We start from the raw sequence: 20,090 nt of genomic DNA, 5'->3' as shown, positions 1-20,090 counted from the left end.
TTTATACACAATATGATATTTCAAACCCTGAAGTTGATTGGCTATCATATTGACCGTCATGAGATGTTTCTGTCACGGTTATGGAATAAATTGCGATGATAATGGTCCGAATGATTTGGGGTGTTCATCCTATGATGATGGTCATTACGAGTGAAATCGAGATGATCGTAGTTGTGATGGTTGTGATGGTTGTGATGTAGGTTGTGATGGTTGTGATGTAGGTTGTGATGGTTGTGATGTAGGTTGTGATGGTTGTGATGTAGGTTGTGATGGTTGTGATGGTTGTGATGTAGATTGTGATGGTTGTGATGTAGATTGTGATGGTTGTGATGGATGTGACGTAGGTTGAGATGGTTGTGATGTCGGTTGTGATGGTTGTGATGTTGGTTGTGATGTAGGTTGTGATGGTTGTGATGTAGGTTGTGATGGTTGTGATGTAGGTTGTGATGGTTGTGATGGTTGTGATGTAGATTGTGATGGTTGTGATGTATATTGTGATGGTTGTGATGGATGTGATGTAGGTTGTGATGGTTGTGATGACGGTTGTGATGGTTGTGATGTTGGTTGTGATGTTGGTTGTGATGTCGGTTGTGATGTCCGCTGTGATGTCGGTTGTGATGGTTGTGATGTAGATTGTGATGAAGATTGTGATGGTTGTGATGGTTGTGATGTAGATTGTGATGGTTGTGATGTAGGTTGTGATGGTTGTGATGTAGATTGTGATGGTTGTGATGTAGATTGTGATGTCGATTGTGATGGTTGTGATGGTTGTGATGTAGGTTGTGATGGTTGCGATGGTTGTGATGGTTGCGATGGTTGTGATGTAGATTGTGATGGTTGTGATGTAGATTGTGATGGTTGTGATGTAGATTGTGATGGTTGTGATGGTTGTGATGGTTGTGATGTAGATTGTGATGGTTGCGATGGTTGTGATGGTTGTGATGTAGATTGTGATGGTTGTGATGGTTGTGATGGTTGTGATGTTGGTTACGATGGTTGTGATGTAGGTTGCGATAGTTGTGATGTAGGTTGCGATGGTTGTGATGGTTGTGATGGTTGTGATGTAGATTGTGATGGTTGTGATGTAGATTGTGATGGTTGTGATGTAGATTGTGATGGTTGTGATGTTGGTTACGATGGTTGTGATGTAGGTTGCGATAGTTGTGATGTAGGTTGCGATGGTTGTGATGGTTGTGATGTAGATTGTGATGGTTGTGATGTAGATTGTGATGGTTGTGATGGTTGTGATGTAGATTGTGATGGTTGTGATGGTTGTGATGTAGATTGTGATGGTTGTGATGGTTGTGATGTAGATTGTGATGGTTGTGATGGTTGTGATGTAGATTGTGATGAAGATTGTGATGGTTGTGATGGTTGTGATGTAGATTGTGATGGTTGTGATGTAGGTTGTGATGGTTGTGATGTAGATTGTGATGGTTGTGATGTAGATTGTGATGTCGATTGTGATGGTTGTGATGGTTGTGATGTAGGTTGTGATGGTTGCGATGGTTGTGATGGTTGCGATGGTTGTGATGGTTGTGATGGTTGCGATGGTTGTGATGGTTGTGATGTAGATTGTGATGGTTGTGATAGTTGTGATGGTTGTGATGTTGGTTACGATGGTTGTGATGTAGGTTGCGATAGTTGTGATGTAGGTTGCGATGGTTGTGATGGTTGCGATGGTTGTGATGTAGATTGTGATGGTTGTGATGGTTGTGATGTTGGTTACGATGGTTGTGATGTAGGTTGCGATAGTTGTGATGTAGGTTGCGATGGTTGTGATGGTTGTGATGTAGATTGTGATGGTTGTGTTGTAGATTGTGATGGTTGTGATGTAGATTGTGATGGTTGTGATGGTTGTGATGTAGATTGTGATGGTTGTGATGGTTGTGATGTTGGTTACGATGGTTGTGATGTAGGTTGCGATAGTTGTGATGTAGGTTGCGATGGTTGTGATGGTTGTGATGTAGATTGTGATGGTTGTGTTGTAGATTGTGATGGTTGTGATGTAGATTGTGATGGTTGTGATGGTTGTGATGTAGATTGTGATGGTTGTGATGGTTGTGATGTAGATTGTGATGGTTGTGATGGTTGTGATGTTGCGGTCGTGCAGCTCCTGATGACCGTTGTGGCGGTCGTGGTTCCGAGGAAGCGCAGGCCTCGACGTTGCCTGCTCGTCATGCGCTGCACGCCGTGTGTTTTTTCCCAGGATATTTGTGCAGCTGGTGCTCGGCTCGACGTGGCGATCAACCCAACAGGCGCCCACGATGCTGAAGGCAGCGCACGGCCCGGAGGCTCCCAACACCAATCTCTCGTGAGAACATTCCCCATCTTATGTAACCCTTCGCTTGAGGACTTCACTCTTTCATCGCTGACTAATTTCCTGTGCGTTGGTCTGACTGAAAATTTGAACATCACGAACCCACGATTGTTGTTACATATTTTACGGCTAAGTGTTTCGGGGAAAACGGCAAGAGCTGAATGTTTCATCCGTTCCCTCACAGTGTTCCGAGGCACGAGGTCCTCACAGTTTCCAGGCCGCGTGCCCAGAGGAGGTCTCGTGCGCGCCCACGGTGGGACAGTCGGTGCGCTGAGTGAAGAGGCGGGGCGAGTTTACAAAGAGGCGGGGCGAGTTTACAAAGAGGCGGGGCGAGTTTACAAAGAGGCGGGGCGAGTTTATAAAGGGGCGGGGCGAGTTTATAAAGGGGCGGGGCGTAAGATAATCAGGGCGTGCGCTCTCAACGGTCCTCCACCGATAGCAACTGCTGGAATTGGATGGCGGTGGGGGCAGGGGCGGAGGATCGAGAAAGCGAGGGAGACTTTGGTGGTTGAGATCGTCTGGGATCTCTGTTGGCGAGGCACTTCGCCGTCAGCTCGGAACCAGCCGAACATTGGTCTCATCATCTCGCCCGCGCATCGCCATGAATGACCTCGCTGAGATGCTGCTCACTCTGCTGGCTCTCGTTTGTTCCTCGTCCTCCGCCTTCAATCTGCACGACGAGGGCTCCGAGGAGTTTGTGGGAGCTACGGGCAGCTACTTCGGTTACTCATTGGACTTTTACAACCCCGGGGTGGGCAGGTACATGGAGGAGGGGGTCTTCGGGACCCCCAGCGTGTTGTGCGATTCACCGAATGAGACTCCGCTGGGTGACACGTACACGGCTGGGATATTATTTATTTATTTAGCATAGTATGTATTTATTTATTTATTTATTTATTCATTCATACAAACCGGACATCCGAAGTTTCCTCCACATAATGCGGGTATGGGGAGCGAAAACAGAGAGTTTTTGGGGAAAAAGTGTGTGTGTGTGTGTGTGCGTGTGCGTGTGTGTGTGCGTGTGCGTGTGTGTGCGTGCGTGTGTGTGTGTGTGTGTGTGTGTGTGTGTGTGTGTGTGTGTGTGTGTGTGTGTGTGTGTGTGTGTGTGTGTGTGTGTGTAGCATAACTTCAACTTTCAATTCAATGGCCACACAGATCATCACCTGTGAACTGTCTATTGCACAGGTTTTTGGACCCTTCAATCCCAGAACCTCTGCGAACTGTGGATCCATACAACCAGGGGATGCGGAACACACACACACACACACACACACACACACACACACACACACACACACACACACACACACACACATGGTGCTCTTGTCTCAGGCCAAGCAGGAGGAGCGATAAGAGCACCATTCCAGCCAGGCTCCTGGCGTCACCTCCACCTTATCTGATAGCTCGAAAGCCGTTGTGTGCTTCATGCTGATCATGCTTCTGAGAGTGGGGATTGAGTGGGGGGTGGGGGGGTGGTGTGCATGGCACGTCGGATCATGGCGACATTGGCTACCGCAGTCTTCCTCTGCCCCATGATCCATTCTTTAAGTGCCATCCTGATGTTGTGTACTGCTACTCATCCGTTTGCCTTTCCTCCTCTCGCCTGTCCCTGACCTGCAGTCGTGGGATTGTCGTTGGAGCACCCAAGGGGCAGTCGGGTCAAGCGAATGTGACTGAGGGTGGGGCCGTGTTTCTGTGTCCGTGGCCCCAATCATCTTCCCACTGCACCAAGATTGACTTCAATCGAGACGGTGTGTGACACGCACACTCGTACATCTTTTGCACAAATACCACATGATCTATAAGTGAAATTATTATTTTTGATGATTCTACAAGAATGCTGCCAGAGGATAATAATGTCCAGGCATCGCTCATTGATTAAATTGTCTGAGTTGATCATTTCGGTTCATACTCTGAGATCCCACACCGAGCCCTTGGTGAGCTCTTGGCACAGTGCGAACCTCACATGAATCTGATGAGAAAAAGGAAGTATAGTGGACTGTACATTTGATTTTCTGACACAATTTTATCCTTGGAGTAAATTTTACACGCAACTTTACCCGACCACAACTTCTGGAACGGCCCAAATTATTACCACGTTTTACGTGATCAGCCGAGGGAGAACGTTTTTGGCCCGTGTTTCATCGTTCAACTGAATTGGCAGGAATTTGAGATTTCTTCCGAGTTTCAGCGATAACTCGCCACCTCTTCGCATAAAACACCCTGAGATCTTTCATGTCCACCACCTGACGCCATCGGAGGTGGACACCAAGCTTAGCGTCCGTCCGAGGGACGGTGCAACGACCTGGCTGCGAGGCACCGATCGGACAATTTATATTCGGGTTGAGAACCGAACCCACACAAGACCGCTCAAAGGTAAGTGCGCCACCTCCACACCATCTTGTCCTCGATGAGCCTTCACACGGGTGAGGTGATCGAGCATGACCGACTTTGTGAAAAGGTAGCCAAGTACCTTCAGTTTGGTGGTTTCGATCTCATTTGAGCACCGAACACCATCGGTCACCTCCCTTGAGCTCGGCACTTCATTTCCACTGATCCTCACATGCTTCTGTTGTCGACGTAACTTCCACAAACTTCCCGGGCTCAGTTTTCATTCTTTGCAAGCATGTGTCGTCTTCATTATGTGAACGTTGGATTCGTTTTCCTAAAGTTTTTCAGTGAAATGCAGTCATTAGTTAAAGAATTGCTGAAATGATCCCTGACATTGGTTTGAAAACATTCCAACTACTTTATAAGCTTCTCAACATCCAAATTGTAATGAGCAGCAACTCTTCTTTCGTGTTGACTTTTGTTCGCGGAAGCTGTTAGCTCTGAATTACTCCATTTATTGGTTTGTTTGTTTGTTTGTTTGTTTGTTTATTATGGCATGTCAAAGATTTTATACATGCATTATATGAAAGACGAGAACATCGTATCGCAGGTAATCAATTAACGAAGGGTATGATATTTGAACCGGTGCCAATCTACTGTAAAAGCATTAGCTCAAATCATTAGCATAAATCATGAGCACACTAGAAACCAGGAAATTGCTTTTCCCAATATCTATTTTGGCAAAGGCTGTGATAGAGGGTTTGTGAGTGCACACAAGAGGGGTGGGGTCTGGGTGAAAGGTGGAGTTTGTATGAGTGACGGAGTCTGTCGGAGGCGGGGTTTCGCTCCAAGGTGGGAATCTATACAAGAGGCTGATGTTTGGTAAAGATAGCTTCTGAGATGAGATGGGGGTTGCTGGCGGGATAGCTCGGAGGTACGTGCACTCACCTTTGAGCTGTATCGTCTGGCATCGGTTTCCAACCTTACTATAAACCGAATCTCTTCTATTTTGCAGGCAGAGCGTTGCATCACCGTGTGCTCTCCATCAGATGGGACATTGAGCAGGATGCCCCATCTGCCAGCATTAGATGCTGCTGGACGTTAAAAATTCCACGGTGTCTTTTCACGGAGAGTAGTCGATTGTTGCAGCGCATCTTAGCCAAACTCCAAATTGTGCTCTAATCGGCCATCGTGGAGCTCACGTTGGTCACCTTTTATCAAGTGCACCAAAGGACTCGCAACTCACCACAGTATGACATTGTAGCATACTTGATGATTCCACTACCACCCTTCAAAGTGCTTTACCAGTCTGAGTGGCCTGGAAATCACACACATATATATATATATATATATATATATGTAGACACGTATAAATTTACACGCATGCACGCACGCACACACACACTCTCAAAAAAATTACTGCTGTCGAGATTAATGACAAAGCCAAACGACGAATGTTGACCCGGCTCGTGAGATGGTCTCAGGTCGACGTGAAGGTTGAAAGGGAAAAGCGGAACTTGACAGATGCTTTTTTGACGTTCACAGTTGTGATCGAACACTTTGAAGAACATATTTAACGCTGGGTGTTCCCAATATTTCCTGATGCACAAAATCGCTTTTGTTCTTTAAAATTGAAGGCAGAGGGTTGGGACATACGTGGATTATTTTTGTGATGGATTGAATTGCACTAGCCAGGGTAATAAAGTCATGGTTATAAAACCAGGTCACTGCATTGGGCCATATTTCTACCAAAAGGCTCAAAGCATTAGCTACGGACCGACCTCCCAAGGTGGAAACACTGCTGTGCGATTTAGAACCCCAACAACCCAAAGCAATGAACAGTTTGTTTTCGACATGGCCCAGAGTCATTTAGACTTGCTTGGCTTTAAAATACCTCCATTGTTCTCTCTGATTAAATATAGGCCTTTGAAATATCCCCCAAAAAATTCTGCTCAATATATTCTCCATTCAACATTGCATTTGAATTGCTCATGTAGAGTAGCTATGCCATGTGTGATCAATTGCAAGCTTGTGCTGTGTCAATAGTCCGTTGTCACCAAAACTTAATCCTTCAATCTCCAGATAACTTCCCTTATTGCCCAAAGGTGGCCCCTCACCATAACAAATGTAAACCCTCACCGCAAAAGTGTGGTACCCTCCCAACATAACTTGTGCACCCACCACACACAATGCAGACCCTCTGCACCAAAACAATGCCCCATTTCCACAATTAAATGTGTGGCCATCACCGCAAAATGCGGGACACTTGGCACAAAACTCGGTTCCTTTGCCTTTGCATTCAAAATAAGTATGCCACACACCACAAAAACCGCATCCCCTCATGACCATAAAACCTGTCCATCAGCACAAACAACCATGATCCTTCACCACACAAAACAACATGCTTCCTCGCCACAAAAACTCGACCGTTGGCACTGCAATCGGCTTTCTTGTGACTTCAATTTGGTCCCTTGCCTCCTGAACATGATGCTTCTCAGGAATGTGACTGTCTTTCTAAATGAGGTCTCCCAGCACTTCAATGGACCCTCTCAGGACCCAAACTTTGGACCCATCCTATCCTAATATATTAAATTTAATAACACAATTTTCTGTATGTACTGTATGTACATCTGAGAATCGTATAAAAAAAACAGGGCTGGCCCGATCTCCACCAAATTTTACATATGTGTGGGTAGTACCCAGGGTCAGGTCAGGTCATGGACACAACCCTTCACCCCCCCTCCCCTCACATGGGAGACGATTTGCCAATTTTCCAAAGGGAATGGATGTTTCCAGGAAGAAAAAAAAAATACACATTTTACATTTTATTTATTACATTTTCAAACTTATTCCCATTAACTTGTGTACACATAACAATTCTTGCACATACGTTTGTCTGAACGTTTCTTAAGAAGGAAAAAGACTGATGTTGGCACATTCCTTCGGAATGTTTTCCTTCAGCTCTGCCTTTCTGCATGGTCTCGTGCTATAAACCACTTATTTCAGGTATCCCCACAGGAAAGTTTCTAGTGCCGTTAGATCTTGACTATGCAGGGACCATTCTACCGGGCCACGGCGTCCTATCCACCTCAAAGGTATTACTTCATGAAAACCAGTTTCGGACAGTCATGGCATCATGTGGAGGTGCCTCGTCCATTCTCTTGACTAATTTTTCTCAACGATTTTTTTGCCCTTTTCTTGCAGTCACTGTATGAATATTTTCAGAATTGATTCCATTTGTAGAGTATGAGGCTAATCAGCAACGCTTCCAGTTACTTTCCCCATTGTTGTAGCACTTCACCCACGAATCGATGGCTTGGCTTTGGCTTCTCAGGGTGCTTTTGATGGAATAACTGACATGTCTCCCTCTGACTTTATCCCTTTATCCGGACACCTGCAGCAGCACAAGTTACACCTTCTCGTTCTTGTTATAATGAGTCATTAGATATTTTATTTACCTGCAATATAAAAAAAAAACTAGACATAGAAAATAAGTTTATTTAACTTTGACAGTAGAATCTCTTTTTCTTATGGGTCCAGACTTCTGAGACTGTGTGTGTGTGTGTGTGTGTGTGTGTGTGTGTGTGTGTGTGTGTGTGTGTGTGTGTGTGTGTGTGTGTGTTTGTGTTGTATATATACACACACACAAGCCTGTAGGCGACGTGGGTGGTCGCTATATAATTGCATACTAGTCGTACAGTTTTTGATGGATCGGGCTGAAAATTTTTGACAGAGGTTGATTTTCGTGCACATAAAAGCGCGGAAGCTGATTTTTGATTTTCGAAAAAAAAAAATTGGGAATTTTTCAAAAATTTTAAAGTCCCGTTGCTCGGCAACGGTGGCGTCCATAGCAACGGTGCTCAAAAGCATAAAACTCGATCCTGGTATGAACCTACCAGTCAAGTTTCATCAAAATCGGTTGACTGCTCTGGCCTCCAGAGCTGTCCATGACATACATACAGACAGACGGAAAACCTGAGAATAACGGTAGTCTAGCAACCACCCAATATGTATAGATATATGTATATATATATATATATATATATATATATATATATATATATATATATATATATATATATATGTATATATATATATATATATATATATATATATATGTATATATATATATATATATATATATATATATATATATATATATATATATATATATAAAGATAAGGCCCTTCCAACTCAAAAAATGCATCATGTGATTCAACGTCATGAGCACTGTATGCATATCACTTCACTTCCTGCCTGGATAGTTTCAGCAGCACACACTTGAGTCTACTTTGAAGACCGCCTCCTGATTGGTGAGGCAGTAAAACAGACGTAATGTTCTCATGTGGCAGACGGACGTTACTGCTCACAGATCGCTCAGTTTCGGCTGCTATGGGACGCGAACTATGCTTTACCAAGCTAGGAGGTTTAACACACACACACACACACACACACACACACAATTAGGCAATGTGTGAGGATGTGTCTCTTGTATCGTATGATTGGATAAGTGCAGATCACTTCCAGCGTGATGATGTTAGTGTGCCAAAGGAATGTTTCTACATGTGGCATTGGTGCCAAATTGGCTCTATGCACAATAAATCATTCTGGCTGCTGTTTGCGTGAACTCCACAGGCAGACTGCACTGAGACCCAAACCATCTTTAGTGCTAAATAGTGTTGTGTGAAATGAATGTGGGCATAGCGGTGAATTTCAATGCACCGTTCTGCTAAAACATGGTTCATGACAGGTACTTTGGCTCACTGAATACCCTCCAAAAATACTCAATGCACTGATTTAGCAGGATTGATTACACATGTTCACATGTACAGCTCTCCTCGTACTCACCACCCCCTTCCATTGGGTAAACCTATGACCTGATATGCTGCACAATCTTGACGTCACTTTTCATTGTGAAAAGGACGTCATTGGATAATCACGTGAATGTGGCTTGTAAGCTGGGTAATGAGACTCAAGTTAGGATGATGTGTCATAAACATGATGACATTATAAGCAAGTTTGAAGGACTGCCATGTAAAGTTCCTTGAAGGTGTTTTAACTTATTGACCATCATATGTAATGTAACTAAGTTGTTGTTGCTATTCCCGTACCCCCTGCGGGGCCTAATGGTCCTCGCGACCAGTCCATGAATGTCTCCCACCTGGGAACATACCTGCTGGACAGGTCATTAATTCGTGGCAAGTTGCTTCCAAAGCAACCTTTAACAAAAGTAACAATTTAGAATTTGATCAGGATGCCAATGCAGAATGTTTGTGGGATCACCTTGGGAGAGGTGGAGGAGGAGGATATTGGGGCCATACTCTGTGCAGAGCGTTGGTGCTGCTTAAGCAGTCTCCTTGGCTATTGGGCAGAATCCTGGACGGGTCACCACTCAGATACAGGATACCAGAATGCTGGCACTCATTTTGCCGACCTTGGAAGGATGACAGGCTGAGTTAACCCCACCTGGTATTAATTCAACAGCTGAGCGGGATTTGAACTCAGGACCCTAGGATCCAAAGCCTGCCACCCTAACCATTAAGCCAACACTAGGCATACCTTGGGAGAACCCACATGCAAATGCTTTCAGGTTGGACAGCCAGCACTACTTCCCCTTCAGAGGACAGTGTACATTTGTTAATTGGCGAAAAACATTTTTTTGCCAAATATGTTGGTCTGTAGCGTTTGTCTGTCACACGATTTTTGGCCACAGTTTTCAAGCAATCTTTCTGAAAATTTTCATTGAGTGTGTAGGTGACCAACCAAGAACAGCAACGCTTAATTTTGGTGAACATCCAAATCCGGATCCACATCTGAGAATTTTTTTTTAAGTGATTCTTCACCGTTGAGAGATGGGGCCAAATACGATATGTAGCACAATATCTCAAAAGGTTATGGATGGGTTCACAGAAAACTTGGTGGACAGGTTGTGTGTGTGTGTGTGTGTGTGTGTGTGTGTGTGTGTGTGTGTGTGTGTGTGTGTGTGTGTGTGTGTGTGTGTGTGTGTGTGTGTGTGTGTGTCAAACCTCCTAGCTTGGTAAAGCATAGTTCGCATCCCATAGCAGCCGAAAACTTGGTGGAAATTTTTTTGTTGTTGTTGTTGTTGTTGGCCTGTTTAGCTTTTCCCATCTGAATTGATGGTTTATGATACTTGTAACCCGGGTTCAAATTCAATATGTATTTGTCCATCATCTACCTATATCATTGTAATTCATGAAACGTGCACCGATATCTGCTAATATCTTTGTATCAGCTTCTCCATGAGCATCATTATGCCAGACTTCATTGTACCAGACTTGGTGGTGTAATGGTTGGAGCATCTGAGTCTGAGAGGTCGGCGGTTAAAACCCTGGCCGGGTCATACCAAAGAACTTTAAAATGGAATGTGCTGCTTCCTTGCTTGATGTTCAGAATTTAAAAGGATAAGCACACAGACAATCCCCATGGGGAGGAGGTAATTCCTCCTTTGGAAATGCCCCGTGGATTTTGGTGAGAAAGGCGGTGCCATTGTTGTGGCATCACTGGTACCCAGAGTGCTCCGGGAAGTGACGGATCTTCCTCCAAGCTCAGTAGCTGTGTTTTTCTCATGTAACAGACCTGCGTTGTATCGTTTATTTGTCTATGTCCATGTGTGTGAGATGTGTGTGTAGCAGTCCACTATGAGCCTTAGATCTTGTAAAATAAATAAATAAATAAATAAAAGTTAAAAGCTGATGACGAACCTTGTGGAAGTCAAGCCGAGAGCTCATGGCTTTGTTCAGGCTCACTTTGTTCAGCTTGCTGTAAACAGTGCTCCACCAGGTTTAAAGAATGGAATCATGGACTTGGAAGGTCCCAGTATCAGGGTTTTCTCTCTGCCATTACCTGAATTATTTTTCGCATGTCATCATGTTTATAACACATCATTACATACAGAAGGCAGATGGGGGCAGCTGGGTTTGGAGTCCCTTCTGAATGCTGGTATGCGGCATAATGAGGTAACGTACACCACTACTGGAGCGACGCCAGAATTTCAGTTGTATTCAGGAACTGGAAACTCTTTTGGAATTGCACAGGGAGATAAAAAGTTCCATGTATAGGATGTCAAAATGATTCACAAAGACAGTTATTTTGGGAATTATTAATTAATGGTTGGAGCGTCCGCTCTGATTCTGGGAGGTCAGTCGTCCAAACCCCCATCTGAGTCATTCCAAAGACTTTAAAATGGTATGTGCTGCTTCCTTGCTTGACACTCAGCATTTAAAAGGAGAGAGCTCGTCAGTGGAGCTCTTCCTCTGATTTTTTTCTTTTCTTTTCTTTCTTTCATTGTCAGAACACTTCAATAGCAAGCATTCATTCACTCATATTGCACTCTTTGTTTGTTGACATGTAGCAGGCGATGGGACTGGCATTTGCTGCAAACACCCATTACATCACTGGTTTGGAGGAATGGCAATCTGGCTTTTCTTGGGGTATGTCATGAGCATATGTTTGGACGTGAATCCTGATGGCTCTGCGCTTCATCCATGTCAAAGTACTCAGCTTGTTTTTATTCATGTCACATGGTTCTCTGCTGTGCTTCACAGGTGTTGGCTTAACGGTTAAGGTGGCTGGCTTAAGATCGTAGGGTCCAGAGTTTGAGTCCCTGTTATGCCGCTAAATAACACCAGGTAGGTTGACTCGGCCTTCCTTCCGAGGTTGGCAAAATGACTACCAGCTTACTGGGAAGAATGAGCCATTTGAGTATCCTGTGTCGGAGTGGTAACCTGTCCAGGATTGTGCATCATGGGAGGTTCTTCTTCTTTTTCTCCACCTCCTTCTCCTCCTCCACTTCCCCCTCCTCCAGTTGAACTAGTTCTCCAAACTTTTATTACCATTAACATGTTTCAACATTTCGACATGGTTAATAAGATCTATTCATTGTTTGTTCAGGTACTGGCAGGATAGATATCACCAGCAGGTTGCAAACATATATATATATATATATATATATATATATATATATATATATATATATATATATATATATATATATATATATGTTTGTTTTATACAGTGTGCGGTTCAGTATTTTTCACAGACCGGAACTGAGCCTGAATGCATCTTTAAATCCCGATATTTGTCTTGCCGGCTGCAATTTAAAGATTTTATTAATTTGTAATGGGTAGCTGCCGAAACAGGGTGGAGGTGGGGAAGGCACCCCATGTTGGTGAGGACTCTTGCAGCAAATTCTCGTGTGGCACAGTGCTTCATGGTCACCATTCGTACGAAGAGGTGCCGGTGGTTTATACTCCATCACGGGATGGCTTGTTGGCTTATCTCCTGGGAGGAATCCATCTTGCAGTGGCTGACGCCTTTCCCCAAACCGAAAACTTTTATGGCATGACCATGCATTCTGGCCCTTTGGGCGACGTTGCGTATGTCCTTTTGTATGACCATGGGTTTTGACCACCCTGGCTGGGAGGACAAAGTGATTGCATCATGCTGATGATGTCCAGAAGGTAAAAATGCATTAAGAGATTGCATGAGGCCTTCTTAATCCCTTGCCATTTGCAGTCAGACAGAACTGAGCCCAATATCAAGCTTAGTTACTGCTAAAGGACCGACCATGGACGAAGACTGTGCTTCAGTGACATTTTCCCATTGAGTGACGGCGCACTGACATCCGTATGCTGACTTGCATTGCATGTGTGTGTTGAGGATAACCATTCAAACTCCTGCATATATTGTCTCATCACATTTTAGGTTTAGGTCTTGAAAATAATATCCCTCAAATGATCTCCATCAGAAGCAACCCAGGACCATAAAGGTTTATTACAAAGCCATTTCACACATTTCTTGAGATGTACTGACTACTGTTGCGTGAATGTTATCCTTCCTGTCATGTGTAAGGCCTATTTTGGTGCACATTTATTTAAAAATAGGCCGACAGAAAAGAGTCTGGGATGGTTACATCAGGATGTCATGCAGGGTATTAAATGTCACCAAATGGAGCGACGCTTTGACCATTTCAAGAAGGTGTAATTGTTACGGAAGGTTCTTCGACGCGTGGGGCTGTACCGGATATTTCTCCATCCTGTTGAAAGTAAATGTTCGTCAAAGGAACTTACCAATGACGTAATTAAATTATGAGGAATGTCTCAAGAATGTGAACAAGGGGTTCAGCAGTGAGATTGCATGTGCAGCCTCTTTCATCTTTAAAAACACACAAAAAAAATGTACGCCCCTGCGACACCATTTTTGAAAAACAGCACATCACACAATTTTTTGATTTTAAAAAGGTTTTTTTTTAATATAGCTGCTGGAAATTTTCTGAAAACCAACACCTGCAGCACTGCTTATTAAAAAAAAAAAATACACTTGGTGCAAAGCTTTCCTCATCACTCAATAAGAGTCAGTCGATCTGGTTGTTATCCTTTAAAAAGTTAATAAAAAAATGCAACACAACCTCATTCTCTCTTTTTTGCCACCTGCTGAAAGTGCTTGGGGTTGACAGGATGGCCAAGTGGTACGCACACTCGCCTCCAAGCTGTCTAGTCTGGGTTTCAATCGTGACCCATCTAGAAACTGTTATCCCCATGATTCATCAATGTCTGTGCCATCCCTCGGATGATTGTTAAAGAGTAGGTGATCCATCGCCGGCACCATGGCCAAATTCCAAATTCCTACCCTAACTACTGCTGGGAAGGCAATGGCAAACCACACAGTATAACCCTTGCTCTCACTGATCAGGAAGCTGCTTCGGCGGCACCGACGCTCTGCGAACAGTGTGGTATATCAGAGAGGGAGGAAGTGCTTGGGCAAACCGAAGGTTACATTGAAAGAACTGGTATATGGTTTATGCTTGCAAATTCCCTGTTCATGCAAAGCATGGATAAGACTCGGGATTCAGACAAAATGGGCTCCTCATCATGAATCTTTGCATGATCTGGTGTTCAGACAGTGCATGGCCTACAACATGAACTGCTGACTTGTATCACACCTTCACTTCCAAATTCACTTAACAACGTACTTCTGGAGCTTTTTACCTTCGTCACTTGTCGCGTACTTCAAAATTCACTTATTCACTAAACAACGAATATCCCATTTGGAGAAGGAGCTTAATCAACACATAATTGTTATTTGACTGCCCTTTGAGGTTGAAGCATTTAAGTGAGTTGCAAAAAATATAACTCTGCAACAACACACCTTTGTTGAGCAATGATCCATATTTTCATGATTTTTAACACTTGAAATTGAAAAGAAAGAAATGCCGAATATCAGTGCTTAGCATTAACATAAACAATTCCATTGCTTCAATGTTTCCGTGTCACCCTGTATGTACAATACTTGCTGAGGTACCCGGCATTGCCTGGGATAAATTTCACATTATTTCCCCAGTTTAAATTTTTGTTGCTCTGGCTGTTGCATGTCCTTCCCGGTCAGCTTTGAGACGTGATTATCTTTCTTGTGAGCTTTCCTGCTTCCAGGTTTTTTTTTTTTTTCCTTTTTTGGCTGCTGATGTAGATCTGCCCAAACTTTGCCTGTTTCTTTTGCGGCATGGTAAAGTTGTTGGGATTTTTGAAAACTGCAAAAAAAACATTGCCACATTAACTCACTGTAACAACCATTATGCACATGACGGGACCTGATGTGCCAGAAAATGATGGGACTGATTTTTGGGAAAAATGTACCAAAATCTGGAATTGTGCCAAATCGAACACTTGTTCATGTTGCAGGTACAATCAATGCAGTGTTGTTACAGATCCCATGCAATCTGCACTCCTTTTTTTGGTAGCTCTCGGTCAAATGGTTTTCTTGGTAGCTTGAGGTCAAATGGTTTGCGCTTGCATAAAGGACAGACAAAAAAATAGGCTGACTGACTCTGTGTTCCCATTCTTCATCCTATAAGAGGTTCCCATGCCAAATTTGGTAACTGTAGGTCAAACGGTTTGTGCCTGCATAAAGGACAGACAAACAAACACAGGCCAAATATATATATATATATATATATATATATATATATATATATATATATATATATATATATTGTTGCAGATCCAGGACTTGAGGTTGCCATGAGGGAAGCACTCGGGTCCCTTCCCCTCCCAAACGCCTGGTCCTGAGGCCGCCAGGCACGTATAACTCCGTGTGCCGGCAGGTTGCAAGGCAACCACAAATGCCAATTGGTACTGCCAACCCTGGCAGGGTTACACTATTTCGCGTGATACCGTTTCCGGTGGATTGACCGTACCAAGTAAGTTTTGTGCCCTCGATGCGTACTTGCGTGGAACCTATCGTATCAGGTGCAGTCGAGCACAGCTGCTAAGTGCGCACTGGCTAATAAGATCCAAATCGGTGGGGTAGAACTTCCCTGCTAAACTAACGCGTGGACCATACTGACCCAAATGGAGGAAAAGACAGAATGAGCTGGATACATTTATAACATAAGCAATTTATTATTAAGGTGAGGAAAGGGCATGTGGCACAATAAAAGGTTTTACTACAAGCAATATGAACAGCAGGGGAAAGCAAGGATTTGTAGGGTGCGACAAAATAAATGCAATAGTAGACGAGGCGTAAGTCGGCAGCATGTAACTCTTCACTTTGCCTAAGTCGGCAGTGTCAAAAAGTCCCGAATTTATCTAATGTTAAATCGACTTACAGACTTTGAATAAAGTCTGTAAGTCGTCATCTCTCAGTCTTCACTTCGTCCAAGTTGTCAGATGTTGTCTGTTCCCGCGTAATACAAACTCAAGTAAATTACCACGCCTAACTCGTCACACGGAACTTCTACCTCGTGAGAAGCCCGATTTCATGGACTTGTGATGCGCGCTCATTGGTTTACACCGACAGTGATAGGCTCTTTATAACTGCGCTGCGTTCAGCTCAGTCAGCGCGCCGTCCCACATGCATCTGAAGACATAGACAGGCTGCGCAATGCAGTTTCTGGCGAAGGAGTAAAGGATCGATCGAGCTAAGTGGTGAAGTCCGATCATGGTTATATATTGGCTTGTTTTGTACATCACCACACTCACTTTCACATAGGTATTGAGTGGTAGTCACCACGATGACTGTGTCATGTAATTTGTCGATGGTGTATGAGTTTTCATTCCATATGAAAACTCATTCTACATTCATTCCAATTAATGAATTCGAACAGCCATTCATTCCACATTTGTCGATTGTCATATACCATCACCGATGGTATATGAGTTGTCTTACAGTTGTTCATTATCTTTACTTTTGATAAAGTGATTCATGAATTCCATCTTTGCTTGATCACTTTCCAACTCACCAATGAACCCTCACCTATGCCCCGAGGATTGTGTTTCCCTTTTGGTACAATAGCCGGCTTAGAGATTGTTGCGCCCTCTCATACGTACGTGTCCAGGCCACGCGCGACTTCATCCTTCACCCCACAGTCATCATGAATGTTCGCATACGCGCAAGTCGTCACATGTCTAAGTCATCACTTTTTTTCTCGGTCCCGATGGTGACGACTTCTGCCTAGTTGACTGTATATGCAAAAAAGAAGACACAGGGCAGAGTTAAACCGATATTAAACTTCTACAATCTTAATTATGCTAACATGACGGGCACCATCAAACACACACCCGAGGAAATTAGAACAGCTAGAAAGATAAAAGAAAGTATGAGGTGTAAACGATCTCTTTGTACCTGGTGTGGTCAACGGATCAACGCAACCCAGTCGCTTAGGAAGGGTAGGAGGGAAGAAAACTGGGGTGTCTATGGTGTGTGAATGAGGAGGTGCAAAATGAGGTGTGATGAGGCAGAGCGGAAGGTGTAATGATGTGTCAGGGGGGTTTTGGAAACGAAGGAAAGAAGGTGTGAGAGGATAGGCTTAACATGAGTGCAGAGAGGTCTGTACGTGTAATTGTTTCATGGACTCAGGTGGTGCTCGGTCTGGTGTCTGGCTCTCCATTCCACCCCTCCGTGACTCCAGAAACAAGAAAGGCTGGGCCATATTCGAGAAGGGCAGGTAAGTGGGCAGCAGGCAGGCAAGAGAAGAGAAGAGGGCGGGCCAGATTAGAGCTCTTTTTTCATTTTCCAGCGGGGGTGATGCTTGAGAGCAGAACTGGTGGAGCAATGGGTGTTTCCCCATGCCTACATTGGCACATGGACTCGAACCACTGTGTTGGCCCCGCCCCGGTGAAGATTTTCCACTGGAAATGGCCCCATTTGCTCCACACTTTGCCATGCAACAGAGCTCCAAGAACAGCATTGGGTGATTGTGCGCCCCATCTGAGCATGCCCCCTCATCCCCACTGGTCCCTAAAGGTGGTTGTGGTGGTCGTTAATGATGACTGGTTGAGCTATGGCAGCAGTAGTGTGGCACAGTTGCAGTGCGACAAAATAATGATGGTGATTGTGGTCACCAGTTGTTACTGGAGTTCGTCAGCGGTGTGTACTGGCCCCCACACTTTTCAGCACTTGTATGCACTGGATTTTAGCGAGGATGTCGGAGAGATCAAGCTGCGGTGCATCGTTTGGGAATGTCAAGATCTCAGACCTTGATTTTTCAGATGATGCACTCATCTTTGTGGAGACTTTAGATATCCTTTTGGGGGCCCTCGAGGTGCTGAATGAGGAGTCGGAGCCGCTGGGATTCCGGGTTTCTTGGGTCAAAACTAAGATCCAGGCTTTTGGTGACACCTTGGATGCTGCTGTCCTGTCTGTGTCTGCTTGTGGTGAGGATGTTGAGGTTGTGGAGAGATTCACTTACCTTGGCAGTGATATTCATGTCTCTGCTGGCTGTGAGTCAGAGGTCAATAGACGTCTGGGTCAGGCCTGTGGAGTCATGGATTCACTGGATCATGGGGTGTGGCGCTGCCGGTACCTGTGCGGGAGGACAAAAGTCCGAGTCTTCAGGTCCTTGGTACTTCCAGTCTTGCTCTTTGGATGCAGACTTGGACTCTGACCAAGGATCTGAGATGGAGACTTAATTCCTTTGGTACCAGGTCTCTTCGGAGAATCCTTTGCTATCGCTGGTCGGATTTTGTGTCCAACGAGCGGTTGCTGAGAGAGACTCGGATTAGATTTGTTACCTGCATAGTCCGTGAACGTCAGTTGCGGCTGTATGGACATGTGGCTCATTTTCCTGACGCTGATCCTGCTCACCAGATTCTCTTAGCGGGGGAGTCGTGAGTGGAGGAGGCCAGTGGGCCAACCACGTTCCTCATGGTTGCAGCAGGTTGACCATCCTCTCAAGGAGATGGGGATGGGCCTGGCATGTGCCTGGGGGATGGCCAGACAGAGGCCCCTGGAGTACCGGCGGAAAGTGGACGCAGCGACGCGCTGTTCTGGCACATGCTCCCATACCTGACCTGACCTGATTGTGGTCGTTTAGATTGTGGCATCGATGGTTAGCATAGGCAAGCTTGGGTTGTGGTCTGATGTCGTGGGGAATTTTGGGAAGGCATTGTGGTGGTTGCAGGAATGTTGCAGCGTTGGGGTCCGAGTACGGCGAAGGTTGGAATGAAATGGTCGTTGGGGAATGGCGTGCAGTTCAAACAAGGCTGCTGTGATGGAGGCAAATGAGACTGTCACTGTGCGGTCTGGTCTGTGGCATACATGCATGATTGAGAGGTCATGCATGAAATATAGTAAAATAAAACAGATGAAATAATCAAGAATGGGATATAAGACCTGCCAAAAAGCCCTTCCATGCATTTTTTTCCCATATACCCACTAGAAATGAGGGACGGGCTATCTGAAACGGATACTCATGAAATAACTCTCTCGGGGCCAATATATGTTGTTTGCCATTGCCTAAGAGGAGTGCCGGTTTCAGAGAACCTCAACAATATCCAGTATATGTATATATATATATCGATAATGCCATGTGTGTATGCTTACCACTTCACCTCCAACCCAGAAGGCTTCAGCAGAACATACTCAAGTCTATTTTAAAGACCAAGGATTTAAAGGTCACAAGTCGAGGACAGTGGAGTCGCCAACCATGGTTTCGCTCTTGTTATGAGCTCATCAGGACGAATTGCCACATCATCATTTACCTGTGATCATGCAAATGTAATTTGTTAACCTCCACCATTGAAGATGGACGAAGGTTACTGTTTTCACCCCTGTCTGTTTGTTATCTTGCCAAAACAAAGTTTTTGCAAGATATGTTAGTCAGCTTGTATGTTTTTTTTTATTTTTTTTTGTTTGTCTGTAATCACGTATAAAAAAATTCTGCAGAGCACAGTTATCATTGGAAATTTTTGTAACTTCGCATATCAGGCCTATAGAGGTCCCTTTCAGCGCACAATTTTGAAGGTCAAGGTCAAGGTCAAAGGTCAAGGTCACTTTGTCGCAAATCAGGGGAGTCGACGAAACCCTTATTTTTTGAGTAATTTTGATCGAATCGTCTCCAAACTTTATGGGAATGTAGTATATGGTCTGGCGCTCAGCTGATTCGTTTTTGGTGGCGATTGGCCTTGACCTTCATGGTTAGTGC

At 44.4% G+C, this 20,090-nt stretch overlaps 2 protein-coding genes across 4 annotated transcripts in view; one reads left to right on the top strand and one right to left on the bottom strand.

Moving 5' to 3' along the window:
• The window catches only part of LOC147022026 (integrin alpha-8-like), a 156,951-nt gene that overhangs the window by 12,522 nt on the left and 124,339 nt on the right, over positions 1-20,090 (top strand). Inside the window, exons 2-3 of one of the 3 annotated variants that reach the window (XM_085892579.1) lie at positions 2,210-2,314; positions 3,941-4,071. In XM_085892579.1, the coding sequence (XP_085748705.1) occupies positions 2,268-2,314; positions 3,941-4,071 (178 nt within the window). In that variant the 5' untranslated portion in view covers positions 2,210-2,267. Of the gene's footprint in view, positions 1-2,192; positions 2,315-2,750; positions 3,080-3,940; positions 4,072-20,090 lie in introns of those variants that run through there. The other 2 variants (XM_085892578.1, XM_085892577.1) reach the window with 2 other exon arrangements.
• On the bottom strand, positions 125-1,900 carry LOC147022027 (uncharacterized; the record flags this gene model as incomplete). The annotated part of the gene is made up of 3 exons (XM_085890480.1): positions 125-466; positions 758-1,063; positions 1,469-1,900. Coding segments are annotated over 3 exons (1,080 nt in total), but the record flags the coding sequence as incomplete, so codon positions are not given.

The sequence above is a fragment of the Eptatretus burgeri genome, chromosome 8 (genome assembly GCF_056783735.1).
Source record: "Eptatretus burgeri isolate ZD-2024b chromosome 8, Ebu_testis_v1, whole genome shotgun sequence".
NCBI classification, from domain to species: Eukaryota; Metazoa; Chordata; class Myxini; order Myxiniformes; family Myxinidae; genus Eptatretus; species Eptatretus burgeri.
This window is presented reverse-complemented; position numbering and strand designations above follow the sequence as displayed.